At 56.5% G+C, this 21431-nt stretch overlaps 2 protein-coding genes across 21 annotated transcripts in view; both read right to left on the bottom strand.

Annotated features, from left to right (window-relative positions):
• Window positions 1–21431, bottom strand: part of ARHGEF19 (Rho guanine nucleotide exchange factor 19) — a 29771-nt gene that overhangs the window by 8070 nt on the left and 270 nt on the right. For 4 of the 20 annotated variants that reach the window (XM_060310677.2, XM_070045924.1, XM_070045923.1 and 1 more), the window contains exons 2-14: window positions 20538–20654; window positions 19905–20033; window positions 18135–18245; window positions 14145–17409; window positions 13397–13526; window positions 11499–11635; window positions 10862–11402; window positions 9816–10545; window positions 9124–9310; window positions 2492–2935; window positions 1786–2070; window positions 1366–1626; window positions 785–1047 (exon numbers count right to left, since the gene is read on the bottom strand). In XM_060310677.2, the coding sequence (XP_060166660.1) occupies window positions 785–1047; window positions 1366–1626; window positions 1786–2070; window positions 2492–2906 (1224 nt within the window). In that variant the 5' untranslated portion in view covers window positions 2907–2935; window positions 9124–9310; window positions 9816–10545; ... (5 more) ...; window positions 19905–20033; window positions 20538–20654. The other 16 variants (XM_070045909.1, XM_070045905.1, XM_060310635.2 and 13 more) reach the window with 16 other exon arrangements.
• Window positions 9866–21377, bottom strand: LOC138842637 (anoctamin-7-like). Its single transcript, XM_070045368.1, has 18 exons — window positions 21242–21377; window positions 20538–20654; window positions 19905–20017; window positions 19358–19440; window positions 19131–19263; window positions 18884–18991; window positions 18135–18245; window positions 17860–18038; window positions 17512–17608; window positions 17266–17409; window positions 14353–14490; window positions 14145–14243; window positions 12136–12194; window positions 11499–11635; window positions 11221–11402; window positions 10760–10881; window positions 10455–10545; window positions 9866–9952 (listed from the first exon to the last, which is right to left on the bottom strand). The coding sequence occupies exons 1-18, from the start codon at window positions 21375–21377 to the stop codon at window positions 9866–9868; spliced, it is 2136 nt and encodes a 711-aa protein (XP_069901469.1).

Here is a 21431-nt window from a genome sequence, read left to right as displayed (position 1 = left end):
GCGACCGCTTCGCCCACCACGCACACCCCAAGCCCTGGACACCACCTCCGTAGACGTAGCTGCACTCCCGTGTCGCCTCCCCTTCTCTAGCCTCACCCAGGATCTGGCGCCAGATGGGGTTCGGAGACACGCCTCCTGCTTCTTGCGATTGTCCAAACCCTACTGCAGCCCTGGTTTGCGCCCCTAGCTCCGCCCATCCAGCCGGGCCCTAGTCTTCTGATGGCCCTGCCCCTCCCTGGTGCGCCCTCCCATTAGCCCCGCCCTCCCTCCGACCCCGCCCCTGCTCTTCTCGCTAGGTCCTGCGCGCACCTTGCGTTTTGCGCTCTGCATGGTTCCCTCATCCCAGTCCCCGCTTTCAGTGTTCTCTGTCATAAGGCCCAGCCAGATTCCGCCCTTCCTCTGGCCCTGCCCTATCCTAGGCCTTGCCCCGTTGACACCGCCCCTCCATCGAGCTTCCCCACTCGCCTTTGACTCCAGGGCTCCTGCGTCCTCGCTTGCATCCAGCCTCACCTTGTCGTGTTCTAGACCCATCTTCCCCATTGACAGCCCCTCTTTTGTGGCCCCTCTTTCCCCGCTGGATCCCATGCCCACCTACTGCAGTTTGTAGTCCCGCTGGCCGGGTACCCCTGCTGCCCGCGTCGCCTTAGAGTCCGCGGACCACCTACTCCGCGGACCACCTACTCCTGACCCCGCCCCTTATGTTGCCCCGGCCTCTTTGGGCCCCAGGACCGCCTCCCACGGCTGGCAGTCCCGCCGGCCCCGCCCGCCGGGTCCCGGCGCCCACCTCCTGCAGTTTACAGTCGCGCAGGCTCAGCGTAGCCAGGACGCCGCTGCCGCGCACGTCGGGGATGTCTTGCCACAGCGAGAAGGTGGAGCCTCGCGCCGAGCGCTGCGCCCGGAAGGAGCTGCTCGGGGAGAGGTTGGCGCGCGGCGGCCCGGGCCCCTCCTCCGCGCCCTCGGCCTCGTCCCCCGGACCCTCCTCCTCGCGCTGCTGCCGCCGCAGTTCGCGGGCGCTGGCCACGTCGCTATATTCCTGGTAGAGGACCGCTGGGCGGGGAGAGGGGCGGGGGAGGGCCGTGGGGCGCCCGCCAGACCTGCCCGGCTCTTCCCAGGCTCCCCCGAGGGCCCGCCTCGCTTAACCAGCCTTTCCGATGGTTCGGATAGCGGGACTCAGTGAATTCATTAATTCACTCACTCATTCCACGAACACTACTTGAGCACCAATTGCGTGCTAGCCCCTGTGCTGGATACTGAGAGTTCAATTCTCTCCCTCTCACAAGAGCCCTACCTCTCAACTCTCCAAACCCCAGTTTCCCAGTACACCAAAGCCCCCAGACCCTTCCTCGGTGACCCCCTCCCACGTACAGTTAAGGAGGAACCGTGACTGGCGCCGCTCGCTGGCGCTTCTGGAACCCGGAGCCGGCTCTTCCTGCGCATCTAGCCTAAGAAAGGGAGTGTCAGGGCCCTTCTTCACCTGTACCCCGCCTCGGACCCAAGGCCGCAGTGGGAGGTGGTACCTGGGCTCGGGCCAGCTGCCGTGGCCCCCGCTCAGGTCAACAAGAGCCGGCATCGCCATAGCGTCCACCCGCATCTCTACACTGCGCGACTCTCTTCCAGACGCTTTCCCTGGAGGGGGCAAGAGCTGAGGGAGGGTGGCCCCAAGAGTGGCGCTGGGCACCGGGGCACCACCACACTCCAGTCTCAGGTATCCAGTGAGCATGAGCTGTGCCCCACCCCGCGTCTGGCTCTTGGGCTGTTCTTAGGGCCCAGGGGAGGAGGCTGTACCTTCCCGGGCAGCAGCTCCAGGGCCTGACCCTGGGGTCAGTGCCCTGGCTGCCGAATTCCGTCCCAGGCGCAGGGAAGAGTGCAACCGGGTCATCAGCTCAGAGGCTGAGAAGCGCCTCCGCTCAGGCCCCTCGAGGCCCACTCGGGTGGGCCCAGGCAGCTCCAGCGGCCTAGGCTCTGCTGTGCTCAGGGCCTGTTCTGTCGCCTGGCTTGGCTCTAGGAAGACAGCATGGGCCTCAGGGCTGCCAAGGGCCTCTTCTTGCTGGTACACCCGCATCTTGCGCCCTGCAGGGGGAGGTGGGGTGAGAGAGAATAGGCTGGCACCCACTGGGGTCTCTCCTCTCCTCCCTGCCACCGCTCTGTGGCCCTGAGCATCAGCGGGATGTGCCTATGAGAAAGGCCAATGTTTTTGCCGGGTACTTTCCCCAGAGTAATGGGATCAACAAGAGGGGCAGAGAGGAAGCAAAGTGCCTGACTGCAGTCGGCAACGGGTGGGCAAAGGACCAGGGAGGCCAGGCCAGCCACTCACTGTGTAACCTCGGACAAGTCACTTGCCTCCCCTGAGCCCCAGTTCCCTTATCACTAAAATCTATCACTTGTCCCACCTATTTGGGGAATTTGGGGGCTTACGGGTCCTAAAAGAGCCACCCAACCTCTTCCTCGTCCTCCCCACCAGGCCACCACCCCCCCACCCTGAGTGACTCACAGGCTGACTTCTTCTCCGAGCCGTGGCTGGCCCGGCGCTGTGGCTGTAGGTGCTGGGAACTCCAGGGTCCCTCCAGTGCTGGGGACTGGGCACTAGGACAGTGTGGCCAGCTGCCAGCCCTGCTGGGCCGCATTCCCCCACCGGTAGAGATCTCGGTGTCTGGGCCTCCTGGGGATGGTGGCCATAGCAGCCCTTGGAGAGGAGCAGGGGTCCCCAGAGACCAGCGGCTGCCAGGTGCCTGCAGCTCCTCTGGAGCGACGGGGAAGAGATCCAGACACACAGGGCTCGGGGGCTGCAGGGTGGGCAACTCCGCAAAGGACAGACTCTCCTGCTGGCACACAGCTACTGGGCGGTGGGCAGTGCCAGGTGGCCCAGCCAGATGGGACTGGAGGGCGGGAGGTGGCCCACAGTCCATTCCTCCTTTGCTCTGCCACCCACCTGGGCCTGCAGGGGAGAAGGCATCAGAGCGAGACACAGGACAGCAGGGCTGGCCAGTAAGCACCATGTCCTGGAGACCTGGACAAAGCCTTGTGTACACACATCTGTACAAGCACACACACACCTTATTATATAGTAATAGCTGATGCTTACTTGGCACTTACTGAATGACAGGCCAAGTACTTTACACATCTTATTTCATTTAATCCTCACAACAACCCCGAGTTGATACTATTATTAGCCCCTTTTTATAGGTGACGAAAGTGAGGCACAGAAGTTGTTATTTGGTAAATAATGGAGCCAGGATTCAAACCCAGGCAGTCTAGCTTCTGAGTCTGTGCTTTTAGGCACCTTGCACATTTCCTAGCTCTCACTGACATGCAATCAGACATACAGATACACCCATTGTCACACAAACCCACGTCTGTTCCATGCACATCCACACACATTTTCTTCCAAGTATACACACTGGCATACATACTTGCACAGATACTCAGACATTTCTAATTCGCAGGCTCACACACATTTTTATACAAGTACATATATTCACTCAGACTTTCACAAACACATGATGACCCATCAGATATTTCCATATCCACTCAAGTTTTCTCACACTCCTGTTCCATTCACACTCACACACCATGATGCAGATACAAACACACAGGCCCAGAAATCCTTGCTTTGGTGTTACCCAACCTCCCCTCCCGCGCCCAGAGTTGTAGCCTTTAGCGCTGAGTGGTGCCCACACCCATGCCAAGCTGGCTGGGAGGGTCACACACTGGCAGGCGGGCCACCACGCAGATCAGACTGGGCCCTCCCAAGAGACGGGCAGGGAAGTGCCCCAGCCCCTCAGCTTGGGGTGAGGGAGGGGTTCTTCCCTACCCCAGCTCCCCGCCCCAGGATCGGGCCAGGCTGAATGGGTCCTCTCTGGGCAGGACGTCGTCCCGAGGCAGGCTGCCGGAGCCTCAGGACAGGTCTACTGATCAAGGGGTCTGAGCCCCCCAGCCCTTGCCCCGTGGCCCTTTGCCGGCTGCCCTCCTGCAGCCCCTCACCTCTCCAGCCAAGGCCCACAGCTGATGTCGCTCGGCTGCTCCGGCAGGGGAAGCCCTCTCTCTGCCCAGCTGGCTGGGGGAGATCCCACCCAGACAAAGAGTTTGATTCATCAAACCCTGTGGTAAGGCAAGCGGGTAGGGAGGGAGGGAACAGGCAGCGGGCTGGGCGGGGGCCTACCCTAGCCTGGCCTCGCTGTGGGCAGGCTGGGCAGCGAGGACCCCCCAGAGGCCCCTTCAGGCCAAAGGGGCAGTGCCCAGCCTCGCAGGGCCAGGAGACCCAGGAGACAGAGACTGAGAGACCGAGGGACTGAGACCTGGAAAACTGAGACCCTTTAGACAGCAACCCAGAAACCAAGACCCCAAAGCACTCAAAACCAGAAAACCACAGACGCTGAGACATTCAGGGACCCAGAGATGGAGACACAGAGACAGAGACACTGAAAATTTCAGACAGACCAGATATTCAGAGACAGATGTGAAGCCCGGAAAAACTCGGGGAGACACATGGGCAAATGTTTCATGCCCCGCAGGATTGCCAGTCTCGTGGGGAAGCCAGAAATGAAAACAGTTACAATCCAGGTTGGCAAGAGCCAACCCAGAGGAACCGTCAGATTAGGGTGCTGGGCTCCGCTCAACCCGGGCATTCCAGGAAGGCATCCTGGAGGAAGTGAGAGTGAACTGTTCTGGCTGAAATACCCAAGGACCCAGGTCCACAGAGATAGGGAGAAAGCCTCGGCCTGAGAGAAACAGTGACAGGGTCAGTGACCCTGGGAGAGAGGGAAAGAGGGGAGGACCCAGTGGAGGACAGCTGGATCTGTGACTGGGTCCCACTCTCTGCAGTCCCTCAACCTGCTTCCCCTGCTTTCTCATCCCCTGCCTGGAGTACAGGTAGGGTGGCTGCTCCTGAGGGACAGTTACTCCTCCAGACCCTCCCCACAGGGAGCAAGTCTCTTCTTATCTGGTAAATGGGACAGTCATGCTTCAAAACGCTAATAGGAGAATTAAGAATAATTTAGGGGGCGCTTCCCTGGTGGCGCAGTGGTTGAGAGTCCGCCTGCCGATGCAGGGGACGCGGGTTCATGCCCCGGTCCGGGAGAATCCCACGTGCCTCAGAGCGGCTGGGCCCGTGAGCCATGGCCGCTGAGCCTGCGCGTCTGGAGCCTGTGCTCAGCAACGGGAGAGGCCACAACAGTGAGAGGCCCGCGTACCGCAAAAAAAAGAATAATGCAGGGGGACTTCCCTGGCAGTCCAATGGTTAAGACTCCTCGCTCCCAATGCAGGGGGGCACAGGTTCAATCCCTGGTCGGGGAACTAAGATCCTGCATGCCTCACGGCGCAGCAAAAAAAAAAAAAAAAAAAAAGAATAATGCATATGAAGCACCTATCACACAGTGGGAGCTTTGCAGTTGACAGTCATTCTTCTGAGTGTTATTAGTCTTTCTCTAGTCAGATGGATGGCTTCAGCCATCACAGAATTAGGGAAACTGAGGCAGTGAGGGTGAGACACACCGCGTTTTGTAGGAGCATGTGGCAGGAGACACAGGGGACCACTGCCCACCAGACAGGTCTCTTTTTCTGCTGGAATCAGAAGTCCTTAACACAGAAGTCCCACTTGCTTCTGTGGGTACACATGTGCAAGAATACACACTCTGCTCCCTTGTATTCTGGGTGATTCTCTCCACTTGGGTTCTGGAAGCCCCTAGAGGGCAGGGAGGAACCCCCTGCCCTTGTCAGTTGCAGGGACAAATGAGCAAAACATGGAACCCTTGGGGCAGGAGCACCCCCAATTTTTTTTTTTTTTTTCCGGTACGCAGGCCTTTCACTGTTGTGGCCTGTCCCGTTGCGGAGCACAGGCTCCGGACGCGCAGGCTCAGCGGCCATGGCTCACGGGCCCAGCCACTCTGCGGCATGTGGGATCTTCCCGGACCGGGGCATGAACCTGTGTCCCCCGCATTGGCAGGCAGACTCTCAACCACTGCGCCACCAGGGAAGCCCGCACCCCCAATTTTTTAAAAAATTTCTTTTTTTGGCCATGCCACGCGGCATGCGAGATCTTAGTTCCCTGACCAGGGATCGAACCTGTGCCCCCTGTCATGGAAGCGCAGAGTCCTAACCACTGGACCACCAGGGAATTCCAAGGAGCACCCCCTATTAAAGCCTCAGAGGAGAAGGCTGAGTAAATGGAGGGGGCGTGTAAGGCTTCTTCAGGGGCCACAAGGCTGGAGGCAGGTCCCTAGGGAGGAAGTCAGGAGTGGGTCAGCCTCCACCTCCGTCCAGGCCAAGGGACAATGAGAATGACCCATCTAGCCAGGATGCCAGCCCTGTGGCCTTCCATGGATGTTGTCCACTCAGCCTCAATGCTGGGGACCAAGGAGGGGCAGAACTATGTCATAGTGTTTATAGCTTATCCCTGCTAGAAGAAGAAGAAAACCTCAGGAAGAGACTGGCCCCAGGTAACAGAGGGACATTACCTGCCCAAGACATTGTCACGGGATACTCTAGTGCCACTAGGCAAGGGTCATTCTGGAACCCACAGGGGAAAACCCCTGCCAACGTTCAAGGCCCTGCGTTGACACTGGCCTTAGGCAAATCATAGCCTGGGCCTGGGCCTGAGTGTGCCCATCTGTAGAGCAGCCCCTAGGGCCCCTCTCAGCCACCCCACCTAGGAAACTTTGGTCATCGTGAGTATCTCTGCAGGCTGAGAAGGATGGGCAGGGCCAGAAAGTGTCCCATCCAGTGGGCACTGCTAATCACATGGACAATGGGCCCACTTGGTAAGGCTGGCAGGGAAGGTCCCTGGACACTACTATGGTCCGGAGAAAGCACCTCTGACCTCCTGTGCCCAGCTTTTCCCTTCCCCCTCCCTGGTGCCCCCTGCCCTGCTGCCTGAGGAGTAGGGCCCTGCCAGGGCCCCTCTTCTCCTTAAGGGACAAGGCCAAGTGGGAGGTCATGACTGGAAAGGGAATCCAGGCCAAGCAGGCTGTGGAGCCCCAAGAGGCCTTAAGTGTGTGGGAGCCAGGATCAGAGGCCAGGCAGGCTGCACAAAGGACTCGCTTGGGAAGACTGGCGGGAGGAGGAAGGGGTTGCTGGCAGCCAGGTGGGGCCCTACCTCAGCCAGGGAGCTCCGTCCAGCCTCCAGCACGGTCCAGGGCTCCAGGACACCCTGAGAGCTCTGGGGATGCAGCCGGGTCCTCAGGGGGCGATGTCAGCATGGCCCCTGAGCCAGGCAATGCAAGCTCCCGGGTATTGTGTGGGGCAGGGAGAAGGGGAGGCAAGGGCGGAGGGAACCTCGCGGGCGGGCAGGCGGCTGTCTCAACGTGCCTGCTCCCCGCCCCCCTTTCCCAGAACCGGTTTGGCCAGTCTGAGGTACAAGAGGGGGGCTGGAACAATGGGAGTCCTATGCCCAGGAGAGGCTCTGAAGGACCCCAGACCGACATCCTAAAGATGGGGGAGGCACTGCTTTTCCTCCCAGGGGACAGACAGGTCACCCCTCTTCTGGAGCTTCCCAAATGTGAGATGTGCTCAGGGGGCTTCTTGGGGCTGGGGAGCATCCTGGGAGTTTTGCAGAGAAACTCCCAAGCCTTGGTCTCCTCAGGGATCCTGAGAACTCTGCAGTGTGTTGATCCTCTCTGAGCCTGCTACAGCATCTATAAAGGGATCACTCATCTCTATGGTTGGGAGACGGAAATCGTGAAAACCAGTGATGTGACACACCTGGCACCATCCTGGCCATCCTCCCAGCATCACAGCTCCTCATGAATGATCTGTCCTCCCCTGCTACCTGTAATGACCCACCCTCACCATCTCCAACAGCCTCCTCCACCAGACTTCCCAGGCTCTAGTCCACACTGAATGAGCCCTCAAAAAACCAATTCAATGTCCCGAATGGATAAAGAAGATGTGGCACATATATACAATGGAATATTACTCAGCCATAAAAGGAAATGAAATTGAGTTATTTGTAGTGAGGTGGATGGACTTAGAGTCTGTCATACAGAGTGAAGTAAGTCAGAAAGAGAAAAATAAATACCGTATGCTAACACATATATATGGAATCTAAAAAAAAAAGAGGTTCTGAAAAACCTAGGGGCAGGTCAGGAATAAAGACGCAGATGTAGAGAATGGACCTGAGGACACGGGAAGGGGGAAGGGTAAACTGGGACGAAGTGAGAGCGGCATGGACATATATACACTACCAAATGTAAAATTGCTAGTGGGAAGCAGCCACATAGCACAGGGAGATCAGCTCTGTGCTTTGTGACCACCTAGAGGGGTGGGATAGGGAGGGTGGGAGGGAGATGCAAGAGGGAGGGGATAGGGGAATATATGTATACATATAGATGATTCACTTTGTGATACAGCAGAAACTAATACACCATTGTAATGCAATTATACTCCAATAAAGATGTTAAAAAAAATTCAAATAGCCCAGTGGTATGCAATCTTTGCATGCCTTCTTTTTTTTTTTTTTGGCCACGCAGTGAGCCTTGTGGAATCTTAGTTCCCCGACCAGTAATTGAACCCCCCGCCCTGGCAGTGAAAGCGCCGGAGTCCTAATGGACCACAGGGAATCCCCTTCGCATGCCATTTATTTGAGCAATTGGTAATTGCCAGACACTTAATATGAAGATGTATACAAATACTAATACTCACGTTGCTTAACAACTCTTATTGTACACTCACTGTGTGCCAGGCACTGTTCTGAGCACTTCACATAAATAATCATTTAATATCCACCACAACCCAGACAGATACTGTTACTGCTCCTACTTACCAGATGAGGACATGAGACTTGTACATGTTAAGTACATTATCCCATTTAAATCTCTCATCAGTTCTATGAAGTCCCTACCTTACAAATGATGAAATTGAACTTGCCCAAGGTCACACAGCAAATAAAAGTCAGAATTCATATTCAGACCCAGGTCTGTGACTCCACCACCAATCTGTGCCCTTAACTACTGCCCAGTACTGTCTCACCAGGCTTTGCGGAGGATCTGGTGAAAAGTGTGTGGAAGTCCATTGGGAGGTGTCTCAGCTGACCTAACTATAGACACTTTCATTACTATTGACACACTACAGGTCTTGATGAGCATACAGGGCAGGAGGTCCACGCCCAGACCCTAATGAGCTCTCCCTTACCAACTGCTGACCATTCAGTTCAGAGAGGTTAGGTCCCTTCACTCCTTCATATCCACTTCGCCCCCCAGAGCACAGTCACATAATGAGGAGACACTGCACAGAGTGGTTGGGGACCAGATGTCCATGGAGAGGTGGCACGCTGGGGCGCAGAGAGGATTATTGTCAGCGTTGCACATAGAGCAGGACACTGGAAACATGAAGAGGGAGGCAATGCAGGACTAGGGGTCTTCAGAGAACCCCAGCCCTCTCATCCCAACTCCAGGGCCGACCTTGGGGCCGCTGGCCAGGGTACTGCCCAGACCCCTAGCTGGAAGCAGAGGACCCCAAAGGAGGGAGGATCCTGGGGGAACTAGGGTCTTGGAAGGGCAGTCTCTCCTCACTCGACCCTACGTCCTGGGCTCTGGGAACAGCGCCCTTGCTGCAGTGGACGGAAAGCAAGGCTAGGTCAGGCTGAGCAGGAGGGCCCTCCAGAGCAGAAGCGACAGTGGTGGAAACAGTGTAAAAGAAGGGGCGTGGCGTGCGCGGAGCTGGATGAAGAGGGAGGCCAGGCGAAAATTTGAGGGCAAGCGGCCAATCCTCCCCCTGGGCGAGGCCAAACAAGAGGGCGGGGCAAGAAAGCAGAGCCTAGGCCTGGGGGCAGGCATAGGGGCGCGGTCAGAGGGGTGGGGCCAGGGTCCGTGGGCGGTGCTAACCGAAAGTAGCGCCTCCCTGTCGTCCTCCAGCGCCTGCTTGGCCAGGTAACTTAACGCTCGCGCTTTATCTTGGTAGCCAGGGCGGCTGGCACGTCGGGCACGAGCCAGGCGATGAGGCCCAGGAAGAACACCACGTGCTGGGGAGAAGGAGGGGCCAAAGAGAAGGACTGCTTTAGCAATCTTAATCTGCCGAGCGTTTACTAAGTGCAAGGCACTATTCTGAGGGTTTCCGGGTATTCATTCAGTTAATCCTCACAACTCTAGGAGGTGAGTAAATTACTTCCCCTGTTTTACCTGTAAAGAAACCGAAGCATAAAGAGGTCCTCATTTGCCCAAAGACAGGGAGGTATAATTCGAACCCCTTAACACTAGGGACCCTGTTAGAATCAGAGCTAGAGAAAGAGGATCTTGAGCAAAGCTGGAAGGAGCTCCAGGGCTGTTGCCAAGAGACAATAATAGTAGTAGTCGTGACATTAATTCACTGCGCACCCACTATGCTGTGCAAGTACTTGCCACTGAATCTTCAGAGCGATCCTATGAAGTAGATCCTATTCTGTAATATACCCCGTTTACAGCCAGTCAGCCGCACAGCCTGAACTTGGACCCGGGTCCGTCCGACGCACAGATGGCTAAGCCTACCTCGAAGGCGATGATGAAGCCCAGACGCACAGCCAGCAGCTTCCAGTAGAAGAGGGTGAGATTCCTCTGAGCGTCGCGAAAGCCCTTGTACCTGGGTTGAGGAGGGCGCGGGGTCCCGCGATGTTCTCGACTCCGCGACCGGCACTCCCACCCCTCCCCACCCTAGAGCCTGGCCCTGCCAGGTTAGCAGTACCCTCAGCCAGCTCTGCCCTCTAGCCGCCCCCTAGACTCAGCTTCCTGCCCTCCCAGTTAGGCCCCGCCCCACCCCTCCCACAAGCTCACTGCCCCGCCTCCAGATTCAGCACCCCGCCCCCAGCCAGGCCCAGCGGGTCCGCAGACTCAGGGCCCCGCCCCTCCCAAGCACGCCCCGCCCCACCGCGTTCAGCCCGGGCCGGTCGTTCTCCCACCTGCAGGGCGTGTGGTTGCCCTAGGCAAGGTAAGCAGGGGGTGTGGGCGCCAGCATGAAGTTGACGTGGCAGGAAGTCCGAGGTGAAGGCCATGAGGAAAGCCTGCAAGGGGGCTTCACAGGAAGGCCGTCCCGCCTTTCAGGGCCCAGTCTCCTAACTCATCCCCGCCCAGGTCCAGCCCCACTCCCGCAGGCAGGAGCCTGTGCCCGAGGATCCTAGCCTTCTGCCCCTATTTCCCAATCTCTCACCCTGATTTCCACCCTCAGCCCCCATTTCCCTATTCCCGAGCCTCCTCCCAGTCTCTGATCTTCATTTTCCCCTCTGACCCTGTATTTCCCTCCTTGCCCCCCTCTCCTCACATTCACGATGACAGAAAGGTAGGCAATGGCTTCAAGCAGGAGCAGCCGGGTCCGCTCAGCCGCCAGCCACCAGTACTCACACAGAACTTCTGGGTGTCCGGTCGGATCTCCACCCAGTTGCTGAGCAGAGCAAATAGGGGTGCCGGTGGGAAGGCTGCCACGAAGATGGTGATGAACCTGGACTGGAGTTGGGGAGTGTCAGGCCTGGGGTCACCTCCCCTGCTGGGCCAGGCCCCCAGGAACCCTGCTGGGCCTGGTACTGCTGGGCCACTGCTCACCCATCTCCAGGTATTCATCAAACTGGCCCTTGAACTCAATGAGCTCACAGTCCTCCTCCCAGCGCCGCTGCTCCTGCCTGATCTGGGTGTCCTGCAGCCCGGCCAGGTGTCTCTTCTGCCGCCAGGTCTTCAGCTTCCTGGGACCAGACAATGCCATTTCTATCCTCCCACTCCCTTAAAGATAGGCACCATGATAATTCACACTTTACAGAGGAGGAAATGGAGACTCAGAGACCTGGCCCAAGGCTCCCCAAGTTGTAAATGGTGCAACCAGAGCTCAAGTCCTGTTTGTTAGACTCCAGAGTCCAGGGCTCTTAAACTCTGTGCTTCCTACATGGCCATCCTCGGTCTCTGAAAGCCCTTCCCCAATCTAAAATGCTAATAGAAAGCCCTCCTCTTTCCTGTTCAGCATATCATTTAATCCACTCAACTCTCTTGGAGAGGTATTATTGTCCCCATTGTACAGGTGAGCAAACTGAAGCTTAGAAGCAAAGCCAGAGCTTACAGGAGGCAGAACTAGGACTTATGTTCCAGGGTCCTGACCCCCATGGTGGGGGGTGGTTTCTGCTTTGCTCTCATAAAGGCCCCCTGCCCTAGCCTGACTAGGCCCAACCCCCAGATCATCCCCTGCGCTCACAGCACAACGAACTCCTGCACGTTGCTGACCAGCTGTTTGCCCACTGTGATGATGAAGAGCTGTTGAGCAAGCTCGAGAAGTCAGCCTCCAGGCTCACTGTGATTGGCAGACACACAGCACCTTACTCAGGGCTTAGGGGCTGGCCCCCTACTCCTTGGAGGCCCCAGAGGCAGATCCTGCCCTGCCAGGCCTGAGGGTGTGATGCCCCCCGCCGTCCCGCAAGAGCTGGCTCTCTAAGGATACTCACGTCCTCGTTCCACATGCCAAGCAGCCTGCCGTGCTCACCAGGGTATCCCACAAACCTGTAGACCTACCGCATCTGTTGGCAATGTGCCCACCCCTTCTGGAGCCAGGCCACAGCTAAACTCCACGCTGAGGCTGACCTCTCTCCCTGCCCACCCACTGAGAGATAACTCTGGTGACCGGGCTGCTGGGAGGCCTTGTCCCACCGCCCCCAACTAGGCTATGTTCCCAAGGCCTGTTGGGACCATGGCCCATATCTACTGCTCAACCCATAAGAAGTCAATTGGGTATTTCTGGCCCAGGAAGAGGGAGTCATGCTGCTGGTGGGGGGAGGGGTGGTTCTTTTGGTGATTCTCCCTCCCATTCCTGCCAAATGACAATGGCAATTACACAGTAACACCACCTCCTGGGAGTCTAGCCCTTGAGGACTCCTGACCCATCCTTGTTAAAAACTGGAAGCTCCTAGAGGGAAAGCCCAGCTCTGGTTCATTTCTGTGTCCCCAGCATCCAGTCCAGACTGCTCAGTGGAAAGGCGACCACAAAGATGGTGATGAAGCCAAATGTCAGCAATGGGAGGTTGAGTGAATGAATGAATGCAGGTGTTCGAGTTTCACATTTACCCAATGATGCACTGGAATATTACAGTTGAGAAAATTGAAGCCCAGGGATTTCCTTGGGGCAGCGGTTCAGACTCCATGCTCCCAATGCAGAGGGCCCAGGTTCGATCCCTGGTCAGGGAACTAGATCCCACGTGCATGCCACAACTAAGAGTTCACATGCTACAACTAAGGAGCCTGCGAGCCACAACTAAGAAGCCTGCCTGCCACAACTAAGACCCAGCACAACCTAAATAAATAAACATGTTTTTAAAAAAATTGAAGTCCAGGGAAATCAAGGACCAACTTCAAGGTCAAGACCTTGGTAGAGACAAATCTAGAGGCTCAAGGATGCTGCCACTCTGCTGGCAAATCATCTGAGAGTCGACAGCCTTGGTGGGGGTGGGTGGGAGAGTCCTCACCTGCCTTTGAAGAATGCCACAAAGAAGGGAGAGGAGTAGATGGACTCCCCTGGCGGTCCAGTGGTTAAGGCTCTGCACTCCCAGTGCAGAGGACATGGGTTCTATCCCTGGTTGGGGAAGATCCAGCATGCTGTGTGGCGTGGCCAAGAAAAACAAAAAAAGAAAGGAGAGGAGAGAAATTGACAAACTGGAAGATGAAGACTTTAAAAGTGAAGGCATCTTCATGGAGGGTCTGGGCTCTGTGCATCTCTGGGAAAAAGGCAGAGCTGGTCAGAGTTTTATTGAGTGTAAGGGGGCAGGCCCAGCCCATTGGGTCAGCTCATATGCTTCTGTCCCCAATCCACCTTCCCCTAAGGCCAACCATGCCCCCCTGGCCACCTTCATCTGAGGTTGGCTGAGCAGGCTGGGGACACCAAGGTGGGAGCTGCAGGCTCTGAGATGCACGGAGCCCTGCCTCAGGGCTCACAGTTCCCAAGTGATGCCAGGACACCCCTGCGATCTCCTGCCCTTACTCATCCCACCTGGTGAGCTGCTCAGCCAGTGAGGTGTAGATCTGGCCCAGGAGGAGGATTAGTACCAGGTAGGGCACAGTGCTGCCGATGTCGGCAACATTACCAGCCTAGGCAGCGTGATGGCTATCACCTTGAGCCCAGCCACGTGGAGAGGCAGAAGGAACTTGAGGATGCCCCCGTTGTGCCCAGAGTCTGGAACAGTGGTCCCACCCTCCATTGCTCCAAGGGGCACTCACCTGGGTCATGAGCACAGAGTTGGCCGTGTGGAACATTGCAATGCTGATGATGCCACAGTAAATGATGACAGACACCAGGAAAATCATCAACACACAGAGCTGGGGGCCAGCAGGGAGAGCTGTCAGAGCTGGAAGGCAGGTTCACCAGGGCACCAGCGCATCCCGGAGGGCACAGTCCTTCCAGAGCAAGGGCCCAATGCCCCCTCACCATGATGAGGATGGCTGCAGAGCTGGTGAGTAGGCGGGGAAGACGGGTGTGGGGTGGGAAGTAGGGCTCCTTCAGGCCTGTCACTGGGTTCTGGGCCATCTGTGGGGCCAGGGCAGCAAACTCTGGATGTGGGCACTCCTATCAGAGGGGGCAACAGAAATGTACATCCCAGGGCCCAAGGGTCTGGGTGTCATGACCCTGGAGTGGGGGAAGCCTCCTGCCTTTTCCTGTTTGCACAGGGAGCTCTGGAAATGCAGGAATGAGGTCTGATTCATTTTTGTTTCTGCAGGGCCTTTTTTCCCTAAGGCCTGGCTAAGAGCCTGTGGATGGATGGATGGATGGATGGATGGGTGGATGGGTGGGTGAGTAAACAGAGAAGTAAACAACAAATGGATGCACATGTAGGAGAGGGCTGGATAGTCTGAAGGACGGGTGGCAGTAGGTGGACAGGTGGGTGGGCAAACTAGACAGGCAAATCTCTATAAGTGAATGCACAGATGTGTGGGTAGACGGGCAGATGGGTGCAGGTATGGATGGATGGCTAGGCAGAGGAGGACACGAGGGTGTGGTTGGATGGACGATGGACATGAGGATGGATGGGTAGATGGATGGATGTGTGGATGAATAGATAATGTATTAGTTATTCAATAACTATTAACCGACCACATACACTCTGCAGTAGATACTGGATATGACATGATGAACAAACTGGACAAAATCTAAGTCCTAACAGAGTTTACAGTCTAGTTGGGGAGATGGACATTAGATAAATGAACACAAATATGTACTTGTGAATAACTCTTATGAAGGAAAACTGGTCTTCAGGGATGGTCACTCAGAGGAAATGACATTTTAGCTAGGACCTAAAAGACAAACAGGTGCTAAGTAATGAGAAAATGAAGGGGAAGCACGGCAGGGGTTGGGGAGGAGACTGTGTGCAGAGGCAGGGTCACTCTTTGAGTCACATGAGTTGTATAATTCACTGCTCTAAGAGGTGCCGGGGGCTTCCCTGGTGGTGCAGTGGTTGAGAATCCGCCTGCTAATGCAGGGGACACGGGTTCGAGCCCTGGTCTGGGAAGATCCCACATGTCGCGGAGCAACTAGGCCCATGAGCCACAACTACTGAGCCTGCGCGTCTGGAGTCTGTGCTCTGCAATAAGAGAGGCCACGATATTGAGAGGCCCACGCACCGCAATGAAGAGTGGCCCCTGCTCGCCACAGCTAGAGAAAGCCCTCACACAGAAACAAAGACACAACACAGCAAAAATAAATAAATTAATAAACTCCTACCCCCAACATCTTCTTAAAAAAAAAAAAAGAGGTGCCGTTCACAATGACTTCGTTACTTCAGTTTTTCCTTCCTGCTTTTTCAGTCCTCCAGAACCTGTTTAACCAATCAATACCTTATATTAAATCCTCTCTGTTGAAATAACTAGTCTCGTTTCTATCTTCTTGTCAACCCTAACTGTTGGATGGATTACATTATGGATATCTGGACAGATGGATAGGTGGAGAGATAGATTTGTGATTCACAGATTCACCCATCAAATGTTTAATGAGCACTTTCTATATGCTAGGGACTGTTCTGGGCCCTAGGGAGACAGCAACGTCACACACAAGGTCTCTGGAGCTCACATTCCAGTGGCAGAGGACAGACAAAAAACAATAAACAAGAAAATGTAGTGATAAATGCTGTGATGAGATTAAAACAGTGATAGGGAGCCTCTTCAGACTGGGTGATCAAGGAAGTCCTCTTTATTTTTATTTATTTATTTATTTTGGCCACCCCCTCGCAGCTTGTGGGGTTTTAGTTCCCCGACCAGGGATTGAACCCAGGCCCTTGGCAGTGAGAGTGCAGAGTCCTAACCACTGGCCATCAGGGAATTCCCAAGAAAGTCCTCTTTAAAAGGGTGACATTTAAGTCAAGATATGAATGACAAAAAGCAGGCCATATAAAGTCTGGAAGAAGATTCTAGCAGAGAACAGCCAGTGCCAAGGCTCTGGGGTGGAAATAACCCTGTCCTATTCAAGAAACAGCAGGGAGCCAGTGGAGGCAGTGGAGGAGAACTAGGCAGAAGCCAGATCACACAGGGTTGTGGGCTGCTGTGAGGGGCTTAGATAGTTTTCCAAGTGCATATGAGAACCCACTAGAACGCTTTGAGTAGGATAATTCAGGATGTGATTCGTATCTTCAAAAGATTGCGCCAGGGGCTTCCCTGGTGGTGCAGTGGTTGAGAGTCCGCCTGCTGATGCAGGGGACACGGGTTCGTGCCCCTGTCCAGGAAGATCCCACATGCCGCGGAGCGGCTGGGCCCGTGAGCCATGGCCGCTGAGCCTGCGCGTCCGGAGCCTGTGCTCCACAGCAGGAGAGGCCACAGCAGTGAGAGGTCCGCGTACAGAAAAAAAAAAAAAAAAAGAAAAGATTGCCCTGGCAGCTGGGAATGGATTGAATGGGGGCAAACATAAGAGCAGAGAGATATATTGGGAGGCTACTGCAGGGGTTCAGGTAAGAGAGAATTGTGGTTTGGACTGGGGCTAGGGGGTGGGGAAAGTGAGGGTGGCAGTGGAGACGGAGAAAAGCAAACAGATTCAGGATCAATGATTAGATGTTTGGATGGACAGGTGGATGGCTAGATGGGTAGGTGAGTGGAACGCTTCTCTCCTTCTTCCCTGTTTCAGGAAGAGTTTCTCTTTGAGCCTCTAAATGCCTCTAGTATTTAACTTCACCAAACCTTATATCATCCTGATGTCAGGGGAGGGTGGGAAAGTGACCCAGGAAAATTGTAGGGAAGAGTCAGATCTGGATCCTGGGATGCTGGACTCCAGAGTCCGAGCTGTTCCCAGCATGCCTTATGGCCTCTGAGAACTGCAGGAAGCAGAGTTCTGGGCCTGGAGGGCTGAGCTGGGCGTCACCTCCTCTTCCTGGAAGTCACTGCAGTCCCAGTGGTGGGCCAAGGTGGTACTCTTGTGCTTCCAGTGCTCCAGGAAGGCCGTGGCCCAGAAGCACATGAAGATGCTAAAGAACACAGTTCCCAGATGGTCAAAGAGATAGCCCATCTGCAGAGGAGGGAGAGAGGGCGCACTGCCTTCCCAGCAGCTAGGCCCAAGGTGCTGGGTCCCAAACACCTACCCATTCCCTTGCTCTCTTCCCTGGCTCACCTTGGCCATGGGGCAGATCTCAGAAATATTCCATGTGGCACAAGTATCACAGATTGAGCACACGAGGAAGGAACTCCTGCTCGCACAGATCTCCTCCCTATGAGCAAAGGGTACCCCATCCCGGGAGGGTCTATCCTCAACCAGCCAGCTGACCCAGCCCATGCAGCTCATCCCCCCAGCACTCCCAGTCATCACGCTGGTACATTTGTGCCCATGGTAACTAGGCCAGAGGTAAAGACCAGGGTACCCACAAAAGCAGCACCCAGGCTGTGTAGGTGACAGAATGTGGGGGGACGGAATGCTCATGAGCCTCCATCTCTGTACTCAACCCCAGCTCCCAGCCCTCACCCCCAACACCAGATGCACCAACCAAAGTAGATAGCTGCCTTGTCCCCAAAGTCCTCCTGTATGTGGTGCAGGGGCTGGTACTTTTGCCAGCACCCCCAGCAGGCCCAGTATGAATACAGCAATTGTGGAGGGTTGAGGTCTGCACCAGGCACCTGGTACCCGGGCAGATCACAGGGGCCCTAGGGAGAGGAAAGGCGGGAGGGCTGCAGGGAAGTCCCAGAATTTTCTCCTGATGCCCCTGCAGTGGAAGAAAGCTGGGTTTGTGTCATGTCTACCTCACGCAGTGGGAAGGCTGCAGTGTAGACTCCCTCGGTCAGCAGACGGGCCATGACCATCTTTGCACGTTCCTCTTTCCCATAGATTGTTCGGGCCAGGATCTCTGCCACCTGCCAGAAAGAATTCTGGCATCAACCCCGCCCCCGTAAGGTCCCAGCTGGACTCTCCCCAGGCAGTTGTCTCACCACTTGGTGCCTGTGGGTGCTGGAGAAGTAGGAGCCATGGGAAGCCCTGCCCAGGAATCTGTGAGCAGAGCAGGGGTCAGAAGCTGAACCCTCCGCCGAATGCGAGACCTAACACGATGGGAGGGCAGTCTCTAGGCTGGGGACACAGGGATAAAACGTGCCATCTGGACTTCCCTGGTGGCACAGTGGTTAAGAATCCACCTGCCAAATGCATGGGACACGGGTTGGATCCCTGGCCGGGGAAGATCCCACGTGCCATGGAGCGACTAAGCCCGTGCGCCACAACTACTCAGCCTGCGCTCTAGAGCCCGCGAGTCACATCTACTGAGCCCGCGAGCCACAACTACTGAAGCCCGCGCGCCTAGAGCCCGTGCTCCGCAACAAAAGAAGCCACCGCAACGAGAAGCCCGCGCACCGCAACGGAGAGTAACCCCCGCTGGCGGCTGCTAGAGAAAGCCCGCGTGCAGCAACGAAGACCCAACGCAGCCAAAAATAAATAAGTAAAATAAATTTATTAAAAAAAAATGTGCCAGCTGCTAAAACCAGAGAGCCCTTCTCCCCACAAAGCTCAGCCTGGGCTGGGTGTTTTGCAGCCAGGCGAGCATCTGAGGGGCATTGAACGGGTGGGAATCAGGGACGGGGAGCCGCTCGGGCACGGCCTGAACCCCAGGCTGCGGAAAGGACAAGCCTGAGACCTAAAGTGAGTTAAGCAGGAGTTGCCTCACTGGCAAAGCAAGGAGGAGCAATGGAGCCTCGATTTGGCTAAGCCTGCGGCTGGCGCCCCTCCCCTCTGCGGGAGGCCCCGCCCACCCGAGACAAGTCCAGCTTGGAGCGGCGGATAGTCCAGTGGCTTATTGGGCACGTGTTGCTGCAGAGGTTGCAGCAGGCGAAGGCGCCGCAGTAGCTCCCCCCACCCCCCGTCCGAGTCCGGGTTACGTCGGGCCTGCAGGACTAGGGCAGGGTCACCGGTACCTGGGAAGACTCCGCCCCCGGGCTGACCTCGCCCCGGCTCGTCCCTCCCACCTACAGCGGCACACGCTGGCTCAGTTCCTCTGCCAGCAGCTCCCAGGGCGCACAGCTTGGCGAAGTACACGGCGAGGGCGCGGCGCTTGGCGAGACACTACTCCTTGGGGGGCCGGGGTCTCCGGATGGGCCAGAGCCCGGAGCCCCACCTCTCATGATCCCGCCTGGGAGTGACAGTTCCCGTTCTGCGCGCGCGGGCCCTTGGCCACCTTCAAAAGCGCTTTGATTTGCGTTTCCTCGTTTGAAATTCAAACGAGGGGGGAACTAGCACCCTCATTTTACAAACGTGGAGACAGACGCAGACGCTGAGTAGGCCGGAGTCATAGAGTAGTGGCTGCTGGTTCCCATTTACTGAGCACCTCCAATGAGCAGGCCGTGGGCTGAGCGCTTTGCACGCTCGCCAGTTTAATCATCACAGCCCCTCTATGGGCTGACGCTACGGTAAAGCCCATTTTACAGATGAGGTACTGAAGTCGCTTGCGCAGGTCACAAGGCTCGTTAGGGAAGCCCGCGCTCGGCCTCGGGGACTGAGCCCCCGCAGCCCGACCGCGCCGCGCTCACCTCCTCCAGGAGCAGCCCGGCCGCGCTCAGGTTCCTCTGGAACTTATCGCGCCAGCTCCGCTTGCAGGAGTCGCTGTCACCACGCCCGCCGCGGGGATCGCAGCTTCTCCTCCCTCACGAGCAGGAAGTCTGTCCCATCGCGGGGGCAGAAGGGCAGTTAGGAACGGTCTGCCCCACCCTACCCCACTTCCACCCTGGGTGGGGAGTTGGGGGCTGGGTTTATCAGTCCCACTAAGGCCCAAATTAAAGGAAATAGTTCGTGGGACTTCCCTAGCGGTCAGTGGTAAAGACTCCGCGCTCCCAATGAGGGGGCGCGGGTTCGATAGCGCGTGTCGCAACTAAAGATCCCGCAGGAGACAACGAAGGTCCGCGTGTCACAACTAAGACCCGGCACAGCCAAATAAATAAATTTTAAAAAAAAGAGGAAAGTTCGCGCCACAGCAAGAGCGACTGGGCTTAGCTCAAAGGAGGAACTGCCCATTGCAAGAAAAGGACCAGAGATGCCACGGGATTCCTCGCGGAGGTAAGACCTCTCTTTCCTCCCTGTAAGAGAGGGACGGTGGGTGGGCTACTCCGGCTGCCAGACTGAAGCGGTGAAGTGGGGGTAAGAGTCCTGTCTGGCCCCAGTCTCACCAATTTCTGTTTTCCAGTCGCGGAAAATGTTGCCTCCGGAGTCTGGGACACAAATGCTGCAGCGGGACGCGCAGAGACGGTCGTCCTCCGGTCCTTGTCCTCGGCACCATCGCCGTCCTGGGCGCAACAGGACCGGAGTGCGGGTGAGAGGACCCCGGCGCAGGTGCAGGTGCCAGGAACTTCTCCACCAGCCCAGCTGGGCCGCCCCTCCTTCCGCCCACCCGCCCGCCCACCGCTGGCTAAATATAAAGCGCAACAGTGGAGGCGCTGTCGGCGCGATCTGCGACCCTTCTCCCTCTTCTCCACTCGCTCTCAGCCCCAGAAACACCACCACTACCATAAGTAACAACAGCGACAAAGACAGTAGCCAACGTTTGCTGGGCCCTTAATTCAGTGCCTGGCCCAGTGCTAAATATTTTACACGCATTTACTTGTTACAACTCAGAAGAAGTGAGCGGGTGCTCTTGTTCTCTCCATTTTATAGATGACACAAAGGAATTACAGTGACCAACCCAAGGTCACAGCTCTTCACCTTCCTTCTGGACCACGGCCCCAAGCCTCAGTCGGTCCCCTTTGCTCCCAGGAAACACCCCTTCTTTCTAGAATAGAATTGAACACCAACTCTCCCCACTTCACCTCGCCCCCACTGACCCAGCCTCTAGGTCTGAGGTCACAGGGAGGGAGGGGCTCCCCCACCCCCCTACTCCCAGCTTGGGCCTCTGGGGATTTGCCTCCACACAGCTCTGACTTGTCTTGGGCCCTGAGCCCCATGCCACCCTCTGGGCACTGCTCCCCCAAGTCTGTTTCATGGCACGGGGTGGAGGCCGGGGGTGGTGTCATGGCTGGCACCAGGCTGCCCTGGGAGTAAGGAGATCCAGGGCAGCACCAGGGAGT

The sequence above is a fragment of the Globicephala melas genome, chromosome 1, assembly GCF_963455315.2.
Source record: "Globicephala melas chromosome 1, mGloMel1.2, whole genome shotgun sequence".
NCBI classification, from domain to species: domain Eukaryota; kingdom Metazoa; phylum Chordata; class Mammalia; order Artiodactyla; family Delphinidae; genus Globicephala; species Globicephala melas.
Note: the sequence above shows the minus strand (reverse complement) of the source record. Positions and strands in the feature narration are given on the sequence as shown.

What these genes read in the sequence shown, in the direction of transcription:
- LOC138842637 (XM_070045368.1), bottom strand. Translation starts at nt 21,377, where the DNA reads ATGACACCACCCCCGGCCTCCACCCCGTGCCATGAAACAGACTTGGGG. An exon ending in AGATCTGCCCCATGGCCAAG is followed by an intron (nt 17,410 to 17,511) that starts GTGAGCCAGGGA and finishes CCTCCTCTGCAG; the next exon opens with ATGGGCTATCTCTTTGACCA. An exon ending in ACCTTTCTGTCATCGTGAAT is followed by an intron (nt 10,882 to 11,220) that starts GTGAGGAGAGGG and finishes TACCTTGCCTAG; the next exon opens with GGCAACCACACGCCCTGCAG.